This window comes from Chiloscyllium punctatum, chromosome 6 (assembly GCF_047496795.1).
Source record: "Chiloscyllium punctatum isolate Juve2018m chromosome 6, sChiPun1.3, whole genome shotgun sequence".
Lineage (NCBI taxonomy): Eukaryota > Metazoa > Chordata > Chondrichthyes > Orectolobiformes > Hemiscylliidae > Chiloscyllium > Chiloscyllium punctatum.
In genome coordinates this window covers 66898046-66916842 of record NC_092744.1, presented here as the reverse complement: position 1 = coordinate 66916842, position 18797 = coordinate 66898046, and the positions used below count along the sequence as shown (strand labels likewise).

Below are 18797 nucleotides of genomic sequence, written 5' to 3'. Positions count from 1 at the left end.
TTGACAAAAATTACAATTTATTACAGACAATTAGATTCTAGTTACAGGTAAACTACAATGAACCATCATCACATAACTGTACAACTTAATACTTTAAAACCCTTATAAATAAAAATGTTAGAAAGACTTATAACCCACACAGAAAAAAAAAGTTAGGTATTATGAATGGAGGGAAAGACAGGGAAGACAATTCAATGGTTCCTGTTTGCAAAATTGCTGAGATTGTTGCACTGGTCAGAATGCGCCCTCTTGGTGTTTGTTCTGTAGAGACTTCAACTGGTTTGCAAGACACACAGGGTGGCTGGTTCGCTTATAAAAGGTCTGTGATATATTAATTATAATCACAACTTACATCAAGTCTTGAACGAAAGAAAATCTGGTTTAGTTCATGCTTAAAGTGGCTTTTACTACAGAGTACAGCAAGTGTCCCTGAACTGATGGAGATCTGATAAGCTTCTCTATATTCTGTTCACAGTCCCAAGCTGTTCAGTCACATGACAACCGATCACATAGTTGTTGGCAGGCAGAAGGCCTTTGTCATCAATAGCTGATCATTATTCCAGAGAATCAATCTGCTTGATTTTGCCTACCAAATCTCCATTTGTACACACCACATGGCACCAATTTGTCTGCAAACTATACTTGAAGTACCGCTTGAACAAACAGCTGTATAAACCATGCTTGCAATGAGAGTCAAATTACTTGCTTTCAAAACTAGCAGCAATCTTCTTTTATAACCATTATTTTCTCATTTCAGTCGACAATTAAAACAACAGGAAGATAAAAAAAAGAGTACTCATTATAATGTAAAGATTGTAAGACAAAAAGCTTCAACTTCTAGTCTCCTTTTTAGCAATGTTGAAGTTCTGCACTTCCAGACATTTATTTATATCCCATGATCTTCCAATTCCGACTGACAATACTAACATTGAACCAAAATGTCCTCAAAAAGGTTACTATTGGATAAACCAAAATATTAAACAACAGTTGCCATTGATTGTTTTCATGCCTTTTTATCTTCTGGCCTGTGTCTAGAAATATTTATGGAAAAATATTGCCTTTATAATATTATTTTGATGCAAATACTGAGCAAATAACATAAGGAAAATGTTGAAGTGAAGCTTTCTGATGCACCTTGGATTAATAACTATGTACTAATGTTAATTCACCTCCCACATGTTGTCAGGCTCAGTAACTCCCCCAAGCTGACAGCAACTGTTTCACAAACATGCACATAAGATCAACAGCAATGAGACAAAAAAAACAAGTGGGATGTGCAGGTTCATCATAATTTTGAACCTTTTCATTTTTGAGAGGATACTAATGACAAATGTCTCTCTTTAAATCATATTAGAAGTAATAGTTTGAAACATTCAAATATATTAATCATTCACAGCATAGTACCTATGTTTTCAATGAAATGCCACACATTCTTAAATCTGGTTATGGAAGCATTTACTGGAGAATTTCCATTTTGCTGTGAGCTTGCCAGAAGAAATCTAAAATGGTACAGGAAGAGATGATTGATTAAGTTACATAGGAATAGTTTCATTGTCATATTGATACATTTATGAAGTATTTAATCTCCCTACATTGACCAAATACTTGTGACCCATTAACAGCAAGTACACATATGGATTAGTTTTCTATTTATTTTGCTCTTTCAGTGCTTAGTGCCCTTCATTCCCATTCATTTACTTTGTAGCATTAAAGTAGTATCCTCATGATTTTACCAATAGATTCTTCAGTCATATATAAGCCTCCTCCAGCTGATTCTTGACCACAAACATTAACAAAGAAAGCAGCATTATGAGAAATGATTGAAATTTGTATAGTATTTCACTCTGCTTTGAGTGCATACATTAATAAAATGAATTTGGACCTGCACATGTATGAATAGTTTACTCTGTCCACACAATATTCTGTATATATCTCGAGATTAAACAAAAAGTTTGTTCAATTGCTTTGTATTAGCAAGCAACTGAATATTGTACTTTTGGAACAGAATTAAAATGGTCAGTGCTACAGATACTCATTCTTCATTGTAATAGAGTCAGTTTTCCTCGCCAGGCCAGAATTTGCTGTACTGAGGTCACAGCAAGGATATCAGGGCATTTGAGACTCGAGTAAACAGGGCAATCTCTTTAAACAACCAGATTGAAGGATTGTGAGATTAAAAGGGCAAAGATGAAGATGCAGGTATAAAATAGAGTGGGTGAACTTAATGTCAAACTGGAAAGTGAAATGAAAGGAAAACGTTAAGATTAAGTGAATGAAAGGAAAAAGTTTAAAAAAGAAATTTTAAATCTGACATTTTTTAAAATCTCCAATAATTAGAACCAGAACAAACAAGATTTCACACTTTATAATGGTCAATTTGAAGTGCCAGAGAAATTGATTAGGTTGCAATTACCAATTGCTACATTGTTATGTATGTCAGTTCATTGTGGCTTCATACTGGTCAACGCATATCAATAATAAGGCAGACAGAAATATGTAATTCTCACAAAAGCTAACAGCCAAACCATGCAACCTTTTTTAGAAACTTTGGACATTCATGTTTAACCATTCATATGCTCTTTGCCTGAAAGCTACTGTACTATTTACTCACAAATAATGGTAACATTAACCTCGCCATTAGTTAAATAACAAATTATATCTCATTAAATTAAGAAAAGCCAACTCTGGTGTATTTAACAATTTTTATATAATATCATAGAATCATAGAATACCCACAGTTTGGAAAGACGCCATTCGGACCATTCCAGTCTGCACAGACCCTCCAAAGAGCGTCCCACCATACCTACCCACTGCTGCCCCCTCCCCATATCAAGATGTTCTTTTTAAAACACATTTGGCATGGGCAAATGCAAAGCAAACCTCCCATTTCATCTTTCTTTTCAAATTCTTTATCCTTGATTTCATAAGAACACCTTTAATGCATCAATGTGCATTTCACAGTTTTCAAAACAAACCTTCTTCGGGGCCTGCCATCGAGAGAAATCCAATTTGGAACTATTATATTGTTAAATTGATCCCAACCTATGCTTAGATGGGAATTGAGTAGATACCATCCATACCATTTCACTTCTGTGTCTTATGGTATTAGACAAGGAAGTCCAGAGGGTTGATCTCTCACTGGGCACTGGCAAAAAGCATGCCATTCCCAGAGTTCCCTTCAGTTCAAGAACCTTCCAGCCCTGAATTTCTTCAAGCGAAATGATTGAACTCTTCACCAGCATTTGTAGCCAGTGCCAAATATCACTGAATGTGCCCAAACAGGGAATCCAAGCTTTTTTTTAAGGCCAACTCTTAGCTCCCAGACTTGAAAGGGTAGTATTCCAAGACATTTTTTTTTCTATTTAAAATGCCACCTGTAAAATATGCTTCAAGTTTTTAAAAATTCATTTCTTTTTAATTCATCATGAATAAGATGTAATTCTGCATTTCCATGGAAGATGTTTGTGTACCTTGCCAGGTCATTTGTGTGGCATTTTCCAGTGAGATTGCCATTTTTAGGACAAAATGGAAAACTTAGAAAAATATTTACAGTTCTACATATGGATTTCACATTCAATAGAAATTGAGTTGAACCCACCAAAGTAAATTGCATTTAGGACACATTAAACCTATAATGTTCGACTAGATTTGAACCCAACTCCTGACAGCATTTTGTTATGTTAGGCTCAATCTGTTAAACATTTCCAAGGTATTGCATTGTTTAGATTATATTCCCTACAGTGTGGAAGCTGACCCTCCGAAGAGTAACCCACCCAGACCCATTTCCCTCTGACTAATGCACTTAGCACTATGGGCAATTTAGCATGGCCAATTTACCTGACCTACACATTTTTGTATTGTGGGAGGAAACCAGAGCACCTGAAGGAAACCCACGCAGACAACATGCAAACTCCACGCTGACAGTTGCCCGAGTTGAACCTGGGACCCTGGTGCTGTGAGGCAGCAGTGCTAACCACTGAGCCACCATGCAGCTACTGTAGCCAATTAAACCTGTTGGACGATAATCAAGTGTTGTGTGATTTTTAACTTTGTATACCCCTGTCCAACACGGCATCTCCAAATTATTGTTTACTTAGTTTCGCAGATATCTTACCTGTTTGAGCTGTCCTCTGAAGTATTCATTCCTGAAGTTACCTTCAACCCTGTGTTTTCTGGAGACTGGACTTCTTCGCCAAGAGTACAGGATCCAAGGTCATTGGCCAGAGTCTCTGTACCAGTGACTTTACCCTGAGTTGGAATGGAACCAGTTGCTTTCTTTCGAGAATTTTCAGGGCTTGATGTCAAATTACAACTTTGGTTGTCATAAGGTCTTTGTACGTGATTTTCCTTTTGCACCTCATGCAGTTCCAAAACTGGCAAACATCCATGGTAACTGGGCAACATTGTCGTTTCACCACTATTCCAATGCTTAGGTCCAAGGTTCTTTGATACCGATGACCTGGGCCAAAAAGATTTGTGTTCTTTACGCATCAATATGCAAAATACAACAGTAGTTTGTTTTTAATAGGTCCAGCTAGCAGTTTCCTGTTTAAAATTCAGGATCATTAAGTACACCCAAAATAAATGGCAACTGTAGATGTCAAAACAATGTCAAAAGAGACTCACTTGGCCACATCTGAAGACCATTACCAGCCATTCAGGTCATTGCTAAAGGTGTCACACAATATTAGCCTAAGTCACATGTTTTTATACAGTATGTATTTTTCTCCAATATGAAGGTTAGCTCATTATGGCCAATGTTGAGAGAGCAAATTGTAGATTGTGATCAATACCTACGCAGTCAATATCATCAGATATTATGGGCTGATTTTAATACCTGTGAGAGGATGTAAGAGCATGCCCAGCCTACACCACATCCTCACATTTAGCAATGACATTGCGGTTGGTATAAGTGCCTGCTTTAGCAACCTAATATACAGATTAATATCTTAGTGCAATGATATTATTGGTACAGAATGTGATTCTTACAAACACTTAGGAGGCAACCCATACAAGACAGCACTAAAGGACATGGAATCTTGACAATTCAGAGCAACAGTTACTTCAAGAACCATAGGCTGTGCTCATGGTTCTGCAAATCAAGTGTTTTTTAATAAAATCAGTAAAATTATATAAGGTGTCATCAACAGTGTTGGCTGGACCAGCATTTTTTTGCTCATTTCTTGAGGTGGCGGTGGTGGTGAGCTGCCTTCCTGAAACACTGCAGTCCGTTTTGTGTAGGATTCTCCAGTGATATGTGTCCTAGTCTCGATGGTAAGCAGATTGGCGGGGAACTTGCAGGAGATGGGCTTCCCCATGAATTTGCTGATTGCGTCCTTTTAGGTGGCAGTGGTTGTAGGTTTGAAAGATGCTACAAATATTACATATTGCTGCAACAAAGCACTGGTGGCAAAGGAAGTGGATGCTTCCAGATATGTCACTGATCAAATGGGCTGCTTTTCTCACCACAGAAATCCGAGCCTCTAAGCCATTTCTATAGTCGCAGTATTTATGTTGCTAGTTCAGTTCAGATTGTGGTCAATGGTAACACCCATTGACAATGGAGAATACAGTGATAATAATGTCATCAAACATCAGGGGGCAATGATTAAATTCTCACTTGTTGGAGGTGGTCACTGCTTGGTACTTGTGTGGGGACAATGTTACGCACCAATTATCAGGTCAAATGTGGATATTGTCCAGGTCTTGTTGCATTTAGGCATAGACTGCTTTAGTATCAGAGAAGTGATTAATGATACTGAAATTGTGCAATCGCCAAGAACCATCTCCATTTTGATCTTTAGTTTTATTATTCATTCATGGGATGTGAGCATTGCTGTCTAAACCAGTATTTATTTCCCTTCACAAATTACCCTGAAAACAAATGGCTTGCTAGACACTTTCAGAGGGCAATTACACCTTAACCACATCGTTGTAGGACTGGAATTACATGTTTGCCAGGCTGGATAAGGATGGCAGGTTTCTTTACCAAACAGACATTAATGAACCAGATGAGGTTTTACTCCAATTAAAATTGCCTTTAGACTAAGTTTTAATTCTAAACTTTTTTTAAAAAATTGAATTTAAATTTCACCATCTGCTATGGTGGAAGTTGAACCAATATCCCCAAAAGATTAGAGCTTTGGGTTCAGGATAATTGTGCCATATCTACCCCTTAAGTTGGAGGGACATTCATTGATGAAGCAGTTGAAGAAGTTTTAGGTCTAATACACTACCGTGGAACTGAGATAACTGACGTCCAACCAGCACAACTATATTCCTATGTGTCAGGTAGAACTCCAACCAACAAAGAGGTTTACCTCTGATCTCTATTTTGCAAGGCTCCCTGGTGCTCAGTTAAATGTAGCCATGATGTCGAGAGCTGTCACTCTTACCTCATCTCTCAAATTCAGCTCTTTCATCCATGTTTGAAGCAAGGCTGTAGTGAGACGAGTAGCTGAGTGACCCTGATGGAAACTAAACTGAGTGTCAATGAGCAGGTTGTTGCTGAGCAAATGCTGCTTGATGACACTGTCGACGACCCTTTCCATTGCATTTCTAGTGCTCAAAAACAGACTAATGGGGTGGTAATTGGTTGAGGTAGATTTGTTGCTTTATTTTTGTTGCAGGACATAACTGGGTAGTTTTCTATATTTTTAGATAGATGCCAGTTTGTAGCTGTACAAGAGCAGCTTGACTTAAGGCACAGCAAGTCTTCACTACCATTGCTGGAACGTTGTCATGGCAATATCCCGCAATATTTGCAGTATCCTGTGCCTTCACCGTTTCTTGAGTGAATCACTTTGGCTGAAGACTGACATCTGTGATACTGAGGACATCCGGAGGAGGACAAGATAAATCACCCACTCAGAAACTTCTGGCTAAAGACTGTTGAAAATGCTTCTGTCTTATCTTTTGCACTGAGTTAGGCTTCCCTGTTATTGATGATGTCAATGCTTGTGGGGCTTCCAGCTTCAGTGAGTTGTTTAATTGTCCACCATCATTCATGACCGGATGTGGCAGGATTGCAGAGTTTAGATCTGATCTTTTGGTTGTGAAGTCATTTAGCTCTGCCTATTACTTCCTGCTTATGCTGTTTGACATGTAAGTAATCCTGTTTCGTAGTTTCATCAGGACACCTCATTTTTAGGGATGCCGGGTGCTGTTCCTGGCAATCATTCCAATACTCTTCCTTAAACCAGAGTTGAACCCTGACTTAATGGCAATAGTAGAGTGATGGAGATGCCAGGCCATGAGGGTTACGGTTTGTAGTTGAATACTATTCTGCTGTTGCTGATGGCTTTCAGCACCTCATGGATTTCCAGGTTAGATGGCAGCATTTTGTTAGTGGCAAGCATCACTTGTGTTGTTCCTTCATTGTACCATGGTGAAACAGCTAACTTCACCTGCTGCTCAAACATTTAAAGTACCTCACCTTTTCAGAATAATCTAAGGTTGACTAGACACTTTCAGGGCCAGAAGGGATGGTCTTGCTATACATTTTGCAAACTCATGTACAGTCCTAAAGCTGTCGCTTTTGGTACAAGATGTATAATTTGAACAGTAATATTGAAATATTAAACCATTATTTTGCTTCATTATTTACCAGGGAAGTGGATAAGCTGGATATGACATTGAAAGGTGAGATGAAAAATTGTATTACAGCATACAAAATATAAATTGAAGGATTTTGTGATAGGTTTGGTGGTCAATGCAAAGATGCTCACTATCATCCTAAAGGAGGATTGCTCACCAAAGTTTAGTGATCTCTGTAGCATGGATTTCCCTTTTCATGACATGAGTTTTAATCTGTGGCCAGGTCAAGGGGATCTGGTGGCACACTGCAGTCATGATGTCAACAAAATAGATAACCAGCAAATCAAATTGAAGTATTCTCACAGATAGCAAACCAAGAATCTAAAAGCACGCTAGCCTTCATTTCTAGTTTAAATTGTTTAATAACAAAATGAATGAATATAATTGGAGGAGATACAAGATTAAAATACTAATATAAACAAACTTTAATAAAATATTAGTATTCTATCACAATAGTGAAATCTGGCAATTCACAAAACTTGTATGGAGGGAACTGAGGGGAGCACAGTGGGGGGGGCTCAACCTGAGGAGAAGTGTGGAGTCACTGACAAGTTTTGGATTTCTACATTATTCTCTAAACTCCTTTATTTGTGGTTAGCTTCAAGAGGTAAAAATGTCAAATGTTGACAGTCTTACCATCATTACCACCATTACATTCAGGTCATATCAACTGATCATTGGAATCTCTTTTGGGGTAGAAGTGACCTGTACAAGAAAGACGGTTTGCACCTAAATTGGAAGGGGACTAATATACTGGCAGGGAAATTTGCTTGAGAGGATTTAAACTAGTATGGTGGGGGGGGAGGTGGGGGTGGAGGTGGGACCCAGGGAGATAGTGAGGAGAGAGATCAATCTGAGATGGGTACAGGTGAGAACAGATGTGAGTCAAACAGTGAGGGCAGGCAGGGACAAGGCAGGACTAATAAATTAAACTGCATTTATTTCAATGCAAGGGGCCTAACAGGGAAGGCAGATGAACTCAGGGCATGGATAGGAACATGGGACTGGGATGTCATAGCAATTACAGAAACATGGCTCAGGGATGGGCAGGACTGGCAGCTTAATGTTTCAGGATACAAATGCTACAGGAAGGATAGAAAGGGAGGCAAGAGAGGAGGGGGAGTGGCATTTTTGATAAGGAATAGCATTACAGCTGTGCTGAGGGAGAATATTCCTGGAAATACATCCAGGGAAGTTATTTGGGTGGAACTGAGAAATTAGAAAGGGATGATCGCCTTATTGGGATTGTATTATAGAACCCCTAATAGTCAGAGGGAAATTGAGAAACAAACTTGTAAGGAGATCTCAGCTATCTGTAAGAATAATAGGGTGGTTATGGTAGGGGATTTTAACTTTCCAAACATTGACTGGGACTGTCATAGTATTAAAGGTTTAGATGGAGAGGAATTTGTTAAGTGCTGACAAGAATATTTTCTGATTCAGTATGTAGATGTACCTACTAGAGAAAGTGCAAAACTTTACCTACTCTTGGAAAATAAGGCAGGGCACGTGACCGAGGTGTCAGTGGGGGAGCACTTTGAGGCCAGCGACCATAATTCCATTAGATTTAAAATAATGATGGAAAAGGATAAACCAGATCTAAAAGTTGAAGTTCTACAATGGAAAAAGGCCAATCATGATGGTATTAGGCAAGAACTTTCGAAAGCTGATTGGAGGCAGATGTTCGCAGGTGAAGGGATGGCTGGAAAATGGGAAGCCTTCAGAAATGAGATAACGAGAATCCAGAGAAAGTATATTCCTGTCAGGGTGAAAGGGAAGGCTGGTAGGTATAGGGAATGCTGGATGACTAAAGAAATTGAAGGTTTGGTTAAGAAAAAGAAGGAAGCATATGTCAGGTATAGACAGGATAGATCGAGTGAATCCTTAGAGAGTATAAAGGCAGTAGGAGTATACTTAAGAGGGAAATCAGGAGGGAAAAAAGGGGACATGAGATAGCTTTGGCAAATAGAATTAAGGAGAATCCAAAGGGTTTTTACAAACATATTAAGGACAAAAGGGTAACTAGGGAGAGAGTAGGGTCCCTCAAAGATCAGCAAGGCGGCCTTTGTGTGGAGCCACAGAAAATGGGGGAGACACTAAATGAATATTTTGCATCAGTATTTACTGTGGAAAAGGATTTGGAAGATATAGATATAGGGAAATAGATGGTGACATCTTGCAAAATGTCCAAATTACAGAGGAGAAAGTGCTGGATGTCTTGAAACGGTTAAAGGTGGTTAAATCCCCAGGACCTGATCAGGTGTACCCGAGAACTCTGTGGGAAGCTAGAGAAGTGATTGCTGGGCCTCTTGCTGAGATATTTGCATAATCAATAGTCACAGGTGAGGTGCCGGAAGACTTGAGGTTGGCAAACATGTTGCCATTGTTTAAGAAGGATGGTAAAGACAAGCCAGGGAGCTATAGACTGGTGAGCCTGATCTCAGTGGTGGGCAAGTTGTTGGAGGGAATCCTGAGGCACAGAATGTACATGTATTTGGAAAGGCATGGACTGATTCGGGATAGTCAACATGGCCTTGTGCATGGGAAATCATGTCTCACAAACTTGATTGAGTTTTTTGAGGAAGTAACAAAGAAGATTGATGAGGGCAAAGCAGTAGATGTGATCTATATGGACTTCAGTAAGACGTTCGACAAGGTTCCCCATGGGAGACTGATTCGCAAGGTCAGATCTCATGGAATAAAGGGAGAACTAGCCATTTGGATATAGAACTGGCTCAAAGGTAGAAGACAGAGGGTGGTGGTGGAGGAGGGTTGTTTTTCAGACTGGAGGCCTGTGACCAGTGGAGTGCCACAAGGATTGGTGCTGGGCCCTCTTCGTTTTGTCATTTACATAACTGATTTGGATGCGAGCATAGGAGGTATAGTTAGTAAGTTTGCAGATGACACCAAAATTGGAGGTGTAGTGGACAGTGAAGAGTGTGACCTCAGATTACAACAGGATCTTGATCAGATGGGCCAATGGGCTGAGAAGTGGCAGATGGAGTTTAATTCAGACAAATGCGAGGTGCTGCATTTTGGGAAAGCAAATCTTTGCAGGACTTATACACTTATGGTAGGATCCTAGGGAGCGTTGCTGAACAAAGAGACCTTGGAGTGTAGGTTCATAGCTCCTTGAAAGTGGAGTTGCAGGTAGATAAGATAGTGAAGAAGACGTTTGGTATGCTTTCCTTTATTGGTTAGAGTACTGAGTACAGGGGTTGGGAGGTCATGTTACAGATGTATAGGACATTGGTTAGGCCACTGTTGGAAAATTGCATGCAATTCTGGTCTCCTTTCTATCGGAAAGATGTTGTGAAACTTAAAAGGGTTCAGAAAAGATTTACAAGGATGTTGTCGGGGTTGGAAAATTTGAGCTATAGGGAGAGGCTGAACAGGCTGGGGCTGTTTTCCCTGGAGCGTCGGAGGCTGAGAGTGACCTTACAGAGGTTTATAAAATACTGAGGGGCATGGTTATTGTAAACAGGCAAAGTCTTTTCCCTGGGATCGGGGAGTCCAGAACTAGAGGGCATAGCTTTAGGGTGAAAGGGGAAAGATATCAAGGAGACCTAAGGGGCAACCTTTTCATGCAGAGGGTGGTACGTGTATGGAATGAGCTCCCAGAGGATATGGTGGAGGCTGGTACAATTGCCACATTTAAGAGGCATTTGAATGGGTATATGAATAGGAAGGGTTTGGAGGGATATGGGCCGGGAGCTGGCAGGTGGGACTAGATTGGGTTGGGATGTCTGGTCGGTGTGGACAGGTTGGACCGAAGGGTCTGTTTCCACGCTGTACATCTCTATGACTCTATGACTCTATGACCAATCTCAAAGAGGAGAAAAGTGGACAGACTGCATTAATAAGTTTTCAAAGAATCTACTGTAGACATAGCAGAGGCACTATAACACATGCCTAATCATTCATTAGAAAAAAAAAGTGTGCTGTCAGAAGACTGGCAGATAGGTAATGTAATTTCTATATTTGAGAAGGGAGTTAGAACATGTCACTGAGAAACTATAGATCAGTCACTTAAACATTGATGGTATGGAAGATAATAGAACAACCATGAGTGGAGAAAGTACAGAAACATCTCAAAACCAAAACTAATATTGAACAGTCAGCATGGGTTTCAAAAGGGCAAGCCTTGCTTGAGAAAACCCATTGAACTCTTTAAAGAGGTAAAAGTGAGGGTAGAAAACGATTATGGAGTCAATATGGATTTCCAACAATCTTCAATAAAGCTCCGTAATAGTAGACCAATAAAAAAGATCAGAACATTTGGAATGAGGAATAGCCTGTACAATGAATGGCTAAATGCTGCTCCACAAAAAGAGAGTGGGAGTCGGGAAAGGATTGTTGCAAATCAAGTGATAACAGATGGTAACCATGGTCACAAAAACATCAGTACTCTTCTTCACAATTTATATTAACAACATAGAATTTGCAATCAAAAGCACACTTCCTAAATTTATCCCATATGGAGGGTAAATGACCCCATAGATTGTTCCATATAGAGAGGGATAGTCAACACTAAGGAGGGCTGGAACAGATTATGAATGACATTAATAAACTTGTAGAATGGACAGACAATTGGAAAATTAACTTCAACACAGCTAAGTGTGAGGTTATACACTGGTTAAAAAAAAACAAGGCCTCATTTTACTTGGAAAATAATTATCCAAATAAATTAGAGGCGCAAATGAAAATGAATGCAGAAGCTCACAAATCTCTAAACATTGCAACTTTGGTCAATGAAGCTATTTTAAAAAGCAAACCAATCACTAGGAGTTATTTCTAGACAGATAGAATTGAAAAATAAAGAAGGTATGCTAAACTTGAATTTTACATAGACTGTTCTAGGAGTACTGTGCAGTTTTGGTCACCATATTGAAGAAAGGGCACTATGGAGAGTGCATAAAGATTTATAGTTAAGGCAGTACTAAAACTGTGAGCTTATATTTATCAGGATAAACAGACTGGCTTTCTTCTTTTGTGCAGAGAAGGCTGAAGGGTTATCTAATGGAAATCATTAAAGTTATGAAAGATTTTGATTGAGTAAACAAAGAGTGTATCCACTTATGGGGAAGGGCAAATCTAGAGGGAGCCACATTTAAGGTCATCACCAAGAAATCAAACAGTAAATTCAGAAGTAACTTTATTTTTAAATTTGAGACAATGTTGTGGTGCAGAACTCTACTATAAAGAATATTTAAGACCAACACTGCTGATGTATTATAAAAAACTGAAAGAACTGTTGTGGTTCTGTTCGCCGAGCTGGGAATTTGTCTTGCAAACGTTTCGTCCCCTGTCTAGGTGACATCCTCAGTGCTTGGGAGCCTCCTGTGAAGCGCTTCTATGCTGTTTCCTCCGGCACTTATAGTGGCCTGTCTCTGCCGCTTCCAGTTGTCAGTTCCAGCTGTCCGCTGTAGTGGCCGATATATTGGGTCCAGGTCGATGTGTTTGTTGATAGAGTCTGTGGATGAGTGCCATGCCTCTAGGAATTCCCTGGCTGTTCTCTGTTTGGCTTGCCCTATAATAATAGTGTTGTCCCAGTCGAATTCATGTTGCTTGTCATCTGTGTGTGTGGCTACTAAGGATAGCTGGTCGTGTCGTTTCGTGGCTAGCAGAAACTGAAACACCTGATCAGCGGATCCAGACAATCTATACAATCGACACAGGAATTCTTGGACATCATTAGAAATATACACATAGACAAGGAAGAAACTATGGTCTCATTCGATGTAACGGTACTGTTCACCTCTATCGACAAAACCCTAGCCAGAGAAACAATAGCCAACCTGCTGGACAGACATAACAGACAACAGGAAATTGAACCTATCAACAAAGACGGCATACTTAAACTACTGGACTTGTGCCTCACAACACACTTCACATTCAACAACCAGATATACAAACAAATCAACGGAACACCCATGGGCTCACCGATCTCTGGACTCATAGCAGAAGCAGTAATGCAAAGTTAGAACAAACAGTCTTACCGCAAATTCAACCCAAACTCTGGGTCAGATATGTGGATGACACCTTTGTAATAATTAAAAACACAGAAATAGAGAACACACACTAGATCATCAACGCCACACTCACAGGAATCTGATTCACTAGAGAGGAAGAAAAGGACAACCAACTCCCATTCCTAGACGTGATGGTACAGAGAACACCGAATGGGGAATTCATCACAAAGGTTTACAGGAAAGCTACACACACAGACCAAGTTCTAAACTATGAAAGCAACCACCCCAACACACACAAACGAAGTTGCATCAAGACACTATTCAAAAGGGCCACAACACACTGCAGCACATCAGAACTACAAAAAGAGGAAGAGGAACACCTATACAAGGTATTCGTCAAAAACGGATACCCTCGCAATTTCATCAACAGATGCCGAAGGGAAAGACAACGGAACGAGGACATGCCGCAACCCAAAGGACTAGCCACACTACCATACATCAGGAGCATTTCCGAACTGACAGCTAGACTACTGCGACCACTAGGACTCATAACAGCACACAAACCAACAGCCACGCTCAGACAACAACTCACCAGAACGAAGGACCCGATACCCAACATGAGCAAAACCAATGTAGTGTACAAAATCCCATGCAAGGACTGCACAAAACACTACATCGGACAAACAGGAAGACAGCTAACGATCCGTATCCATGAACACCAACTAGCCACTAAACGACACGACCAGCTATCCTTAGTAGCCACACACACAGATGACAAGCATCATGAATTCGACTGGGACAACACTACCATTATAGGGCAAGCCAGGGAATTCCTAGAGGCATGGCACTCATCCACAGACTCTATCAACAAACACATCGACCTGGACCCAATACACCGGCAACTACAGCGGACAGTTGGAACTGACAACCAGAAGCGGCAGTGACAGGCCACTATAAATGCCGGAGGAAACAGCACAGAAGCGCTTCACAGGAGGCTCCCAAGCACTGAGGATTTCACCTAGACAGGGGACGAAACGTTTGCAAGACAAATTCCCAGCTCGGCGAACAGAACCACAACAACGAGCACCCGAGCTAAAAATCTTCTCCTAAACTTTGACCTGAAAGAACTGCAAATGCTGTAAATCATAAACAGAAACAGAAGTTGCTGGAGGAATTTAAGCTAAACTACTATAAGTGACAGAAAATTGAGATAGGGTTTCCCAAAGTGGGGTTTGGGAACTCAGGTGGGGGTAACAAGTTGAAATTTTGGGATCATGAGTTCTGAGGCTGTAATGGCCACTGTGGACTCTGATGAATTTGTATGTCTGCTCTAACAGGCCCCCATTCTCACCACCCCCAAACTCCTCACTCTTAGTTGCCACTTGGGAGTCAGAACAATTCCAAGCCTCAAAATGGGGTCTTGGCATGAAAAGGTTTGGAAAGCACTAAAATCAAGGGCTGGCTGATGTGATTCGATGAGGGTAGAGGTTGCAGTGGAAATCTAACATGAGCATGAATATTTTGTGTTAAGTGGTCTATTTCTGTACATTTGATGCAACTTTATGTAAAATGAGTTTAGATAATGTAAATTTAATTTCTAGTGGGTGTGATGCTGTGGTACAAAAATTTTCCTTAATTTGGCCCTGATTACCAGTCGGACCCAGAGAGTTATAGGACATTAGAAACGTTGCCCCATTATATGTGCTTTTCTGGTGTCTGGGCTGACATCAAGGAAATGGACCCTTAATCCCACCTGTAGTGGTAATATTTTCACTGGTACCTGAGATAAGATGAGATGGATTCACCTAGATAAGCATAAATGTTTCAAAAAATTTTACAAAATACAAAATCTCTCAAGAACCACCTTTGTTTCTTTTATCAGTTCAGCCTTTAAGACAATGCCTTTCACAAGACTGGATAGCAAAAACTCACTATCATTGGCAGGTATATTAGTATGAATATTCAAACAAAATATTTGCATCAACATATATTTATGAAATTACTGTAATCCCTTCTGTACAACTTCTAGAATCAATTCAACTCTTACTCTTTTCGTTCCCTGCCAATGGCCTTCTAATAGATTGACAAGTCGCCAGGCCGGGACCAGATTTGTCCTCGGCTGCTTTGGGAAACAAGAATTGCAATTGCTTCGCCACTTGCAAAGATCTTTGCATCCTCGCTCTCCACTGGAGTCGTACCTGTGGACTGGAGAGAGGCAAGTGTAATTCCTCTCTCCAAGAAAGGAAATAGGGAAATCCCCGGCAATTACAGACCAGTAAGTCTCACGTCTGTCGTCTGAAAGGTGTTAGAAAGGATTCTGAGGGATAGGATTTATGACCATCTGGAAGAGCATGGCTTGATTAAATGCAGTCAACACGGCTTTGTGAGGGGCAGGTCATGCCTCACAAACCTTATCGAGTTCTTTGAGGGTGTGACTAGAAACTTTGATGAGGGTCGGGCTGTGGATGTGGTTTTTATGGACTTTAGCAAGGCATTTGATAAGGTTCCCATGGTAGGCTCATTCAGAACGTCAGGAGGAATGGGATACAGGGGAACTTAGCTGTCTGGATACAGAATTGGCTGGCCAACAGAAGACAGCGAGTGGTAGTAGAAGGAAAATATTATGCCTGGAAGTCAGTGGTGAGTGGTGTTCCACAGGTCTCTGTCCTTGGGCCTCTACTGTTTGTAATTTTTATTAATGACTTGGAAGAGGGGATTGAAGGATGGGTCAGCAAGTTTGCAGATGACACAAAGGTTGGAGGTGTCGTTGACAGTATCGAGGGCTGTTGTAGGCTGCAGTGGGACATTGACAGGATGCAGAGATGGGCTGAGATGTGGCAGATGGAGTTCAACCTGGATAAATGTGAGGTGATGTATTTTGGAAGGTCGAATTTGAAAGCTGAGTACAGGATTAAGGATAGGATTCTTGGCAGTGTGGAGGAACAGAAGGATCTTGGTGTGCAGGTATATAAATCCCTTAAAATGGCCACCCAAGTGGACAGGGTTGTTAAGAAAGCATATGGTGCTTTGGCTTTTACTAACATGGGGATTGAGTTTAAGAGTCATGAGATCTTATTGCAGCTCTATAAAACTTTGGTTAGACCGCACTTGGAATACTGCATCCAGTTCTGGTCGCCCTATTATAGGAAAGATGTGGATGCTTTGGAGATGGTTCAGAGGAGGTTTACCAGGATGCTGCCTGAACTGGAGGGCTTATCTTATGAAGAGAGGTTGACTGAGCTCGGAATTTTTTCATTGGAGAAAAGGAGGAGGAGAGGGGACCGAATTGAGGTATACAAGATAATGAGAGGCATAGATAGACTCGATAGCCAGAGACTATTTCCCAGGGCAGAAATGGCTAACACAAGGGGTCATAGTTTTAAGCTGGTTAGAGGAAAGTATAGAAGGGATGTCAGAGGTGGGTTCTTTACACAGAGAGTTGTGAGAGCATGGAATGCGTTGCCAGCAGCAGTTGTGGAAGCAAGGTCATTGGGGACATTTAAGAGACTGCTGGACATGGATATGGTCACAGAAGTTTGAGGGTGCATACATGAGGATCAGTGGTCGGCACAACATTGTGGGCTGAAGGGCCTGTTCTGTGCTGTACTGTTCTGTGTTCTATGTCCTATGTAATACTTTTTCCTACTCGCCAGCAAAGAGCTGTTCCTATCGAGTGTTACTGGGAACTGACTGGAGGCCTAAGTCTCTCACAAGCAAGATAGCTTCCTGCTGCCTGTCTGATATCTACCTTGAGTTAAAATCAGGTTAAAATTTCTGTTAGGAGACTTGCTGGAGAATCGATCAATTGAAACAAGTCAAAACCACATCAGAAATTCCCTATATTTGCTCCATAAGAATGTCAGACTAGAGTTGTTTACTCATGCTCTTACCCAAGATTGTTGCTGAATAGTGGAGATCTCTGCATGTGCTGCGGGGTGATAGTGGGAATTTTCCAGCAAGGCAGTGAATCAGAAAGTTTGGGGGCAAGTCCTAGTTCTTTTGGTCTTTCCTGTAGGCCATCTCTTTTCATGGTCTTGTGGCTATCTAAGCAAATGAAACACAGAAAAAGTTTAACATAAAAAAAAACATAAGTCACCATCCACAAACACAAGGCTAGGTGACTAAATTTTCTGTTACACATGCAGTTTCAATCAGGGCATCTACCCAAGGAATTTACTTACTTTATATTGTGACAAGACAGTTGGTTGAAAATTATCAATCTATATTTACAATGGATTAGATTTGGATAGTTTTAAGAACTTTGTAATTTTTTTAGATTCATTAGAATCCATCAAAAAATAAATAATGATAAATATATGCTTTCAATAGATATTTCTAAAATCACACCTTTCTAAATTATAATTCAGGGTTTATCAAAGGTAGCTTGAAATTTGTGTAACACGTTATGAATGTGTTATCCAGTAACTCGTTTCTGATTTTTACCACATGGACACATTCACAACTAAATGTGATCATTTTGTTCATACTTGCAGCAAGGGCAATTAAAAAGTACTGTTCTATTTACTGACATATGAAGAAAATGCATCCAGTTTCACCCCACTGAAAAATTTAGACTTCAGTTTAGTAACTTCAAGATTCAAAATCATGAATGCTGCACTATATGTAGCAAATACATGTACCAGTGTTAACATCAGACATTATACATTATTAATATTTCTGTAATATATTATCAAGCATATCCATCTGATAATAACATAGAAATTGTCACTTTTCAGAAGATTACCTGTAAGGTCGCTTGAATTGTAAATAATTTAGTCAAAAGCCTACAAAACATGATAAAATCCTAATTTGATAAATAACCAAGATTAACTTGCAATGCAACTAATGCTTTAACATTTACATTCATAATAGAACATCATTTATGCTTCTTAGCCCCCCGAGTATAATCTCATTTCAGAAGTGCAAATTCTACAGAAGCTTCCAAATTGTTCTGTTCTGATTCCAGTTTAAATATTTCCTCAGGCCTTGATTCTACCTTACATTCTGGCCCTCTTAATTCTTCTGATCAACATCATGAGTGCTCCTCCATTCTATCGAGGCTTTTATCTTTCCCTCCATTTCACAATTCTGTAGTGGTGCTTCCTCATGCTCATAGAATATTGATTTCATCTTCCTAGTGTGGCTTTTCATGTTCTCAGTTTCCAGTCCTTCTTGTTTTCTTCCTATGCCCTTCCAAAGCTGTGATCTTGTTACTGTGCCAAATACATA

At 40.1% G+C, this 18797-nt stretch overlaps 1 protein-coding gene across 3 annotated transcripts in view; it reads right to left on the bottom strand.

Annotated features, from left to right (window-relative positions):
• Positions 1–18797, bottom strand: part of ngef (neuronal guanine nucleotide exchange factor) — a 101944-nt gene that overhangs the window by 58363 nt on the left and 24784 nt on the right. For 2 of the 3 annotated variants that reach the window (XM_072572839.1, XM_072572838.1), the window contains 3 exons: positions 17459–17612; positions 4115–4459; positions 1405–1499 (listed from right to left, as the gene is read on the bottom strand). In XM_072572839.1, the coding sequence (XP_072428940.1) occupies positions 1405–1499; positions 4115–4459; positions 17459–17612 (594 nt within the window). Of the gene's footprint in view, positions 1–1404; positions 1500–4114; positions 4460–17458; positions 17613–18564; positions 18720–18797 lie in introns of those variants that run through there. The other variant, XM_072572840.1, reaches the window with a different exon arrangement.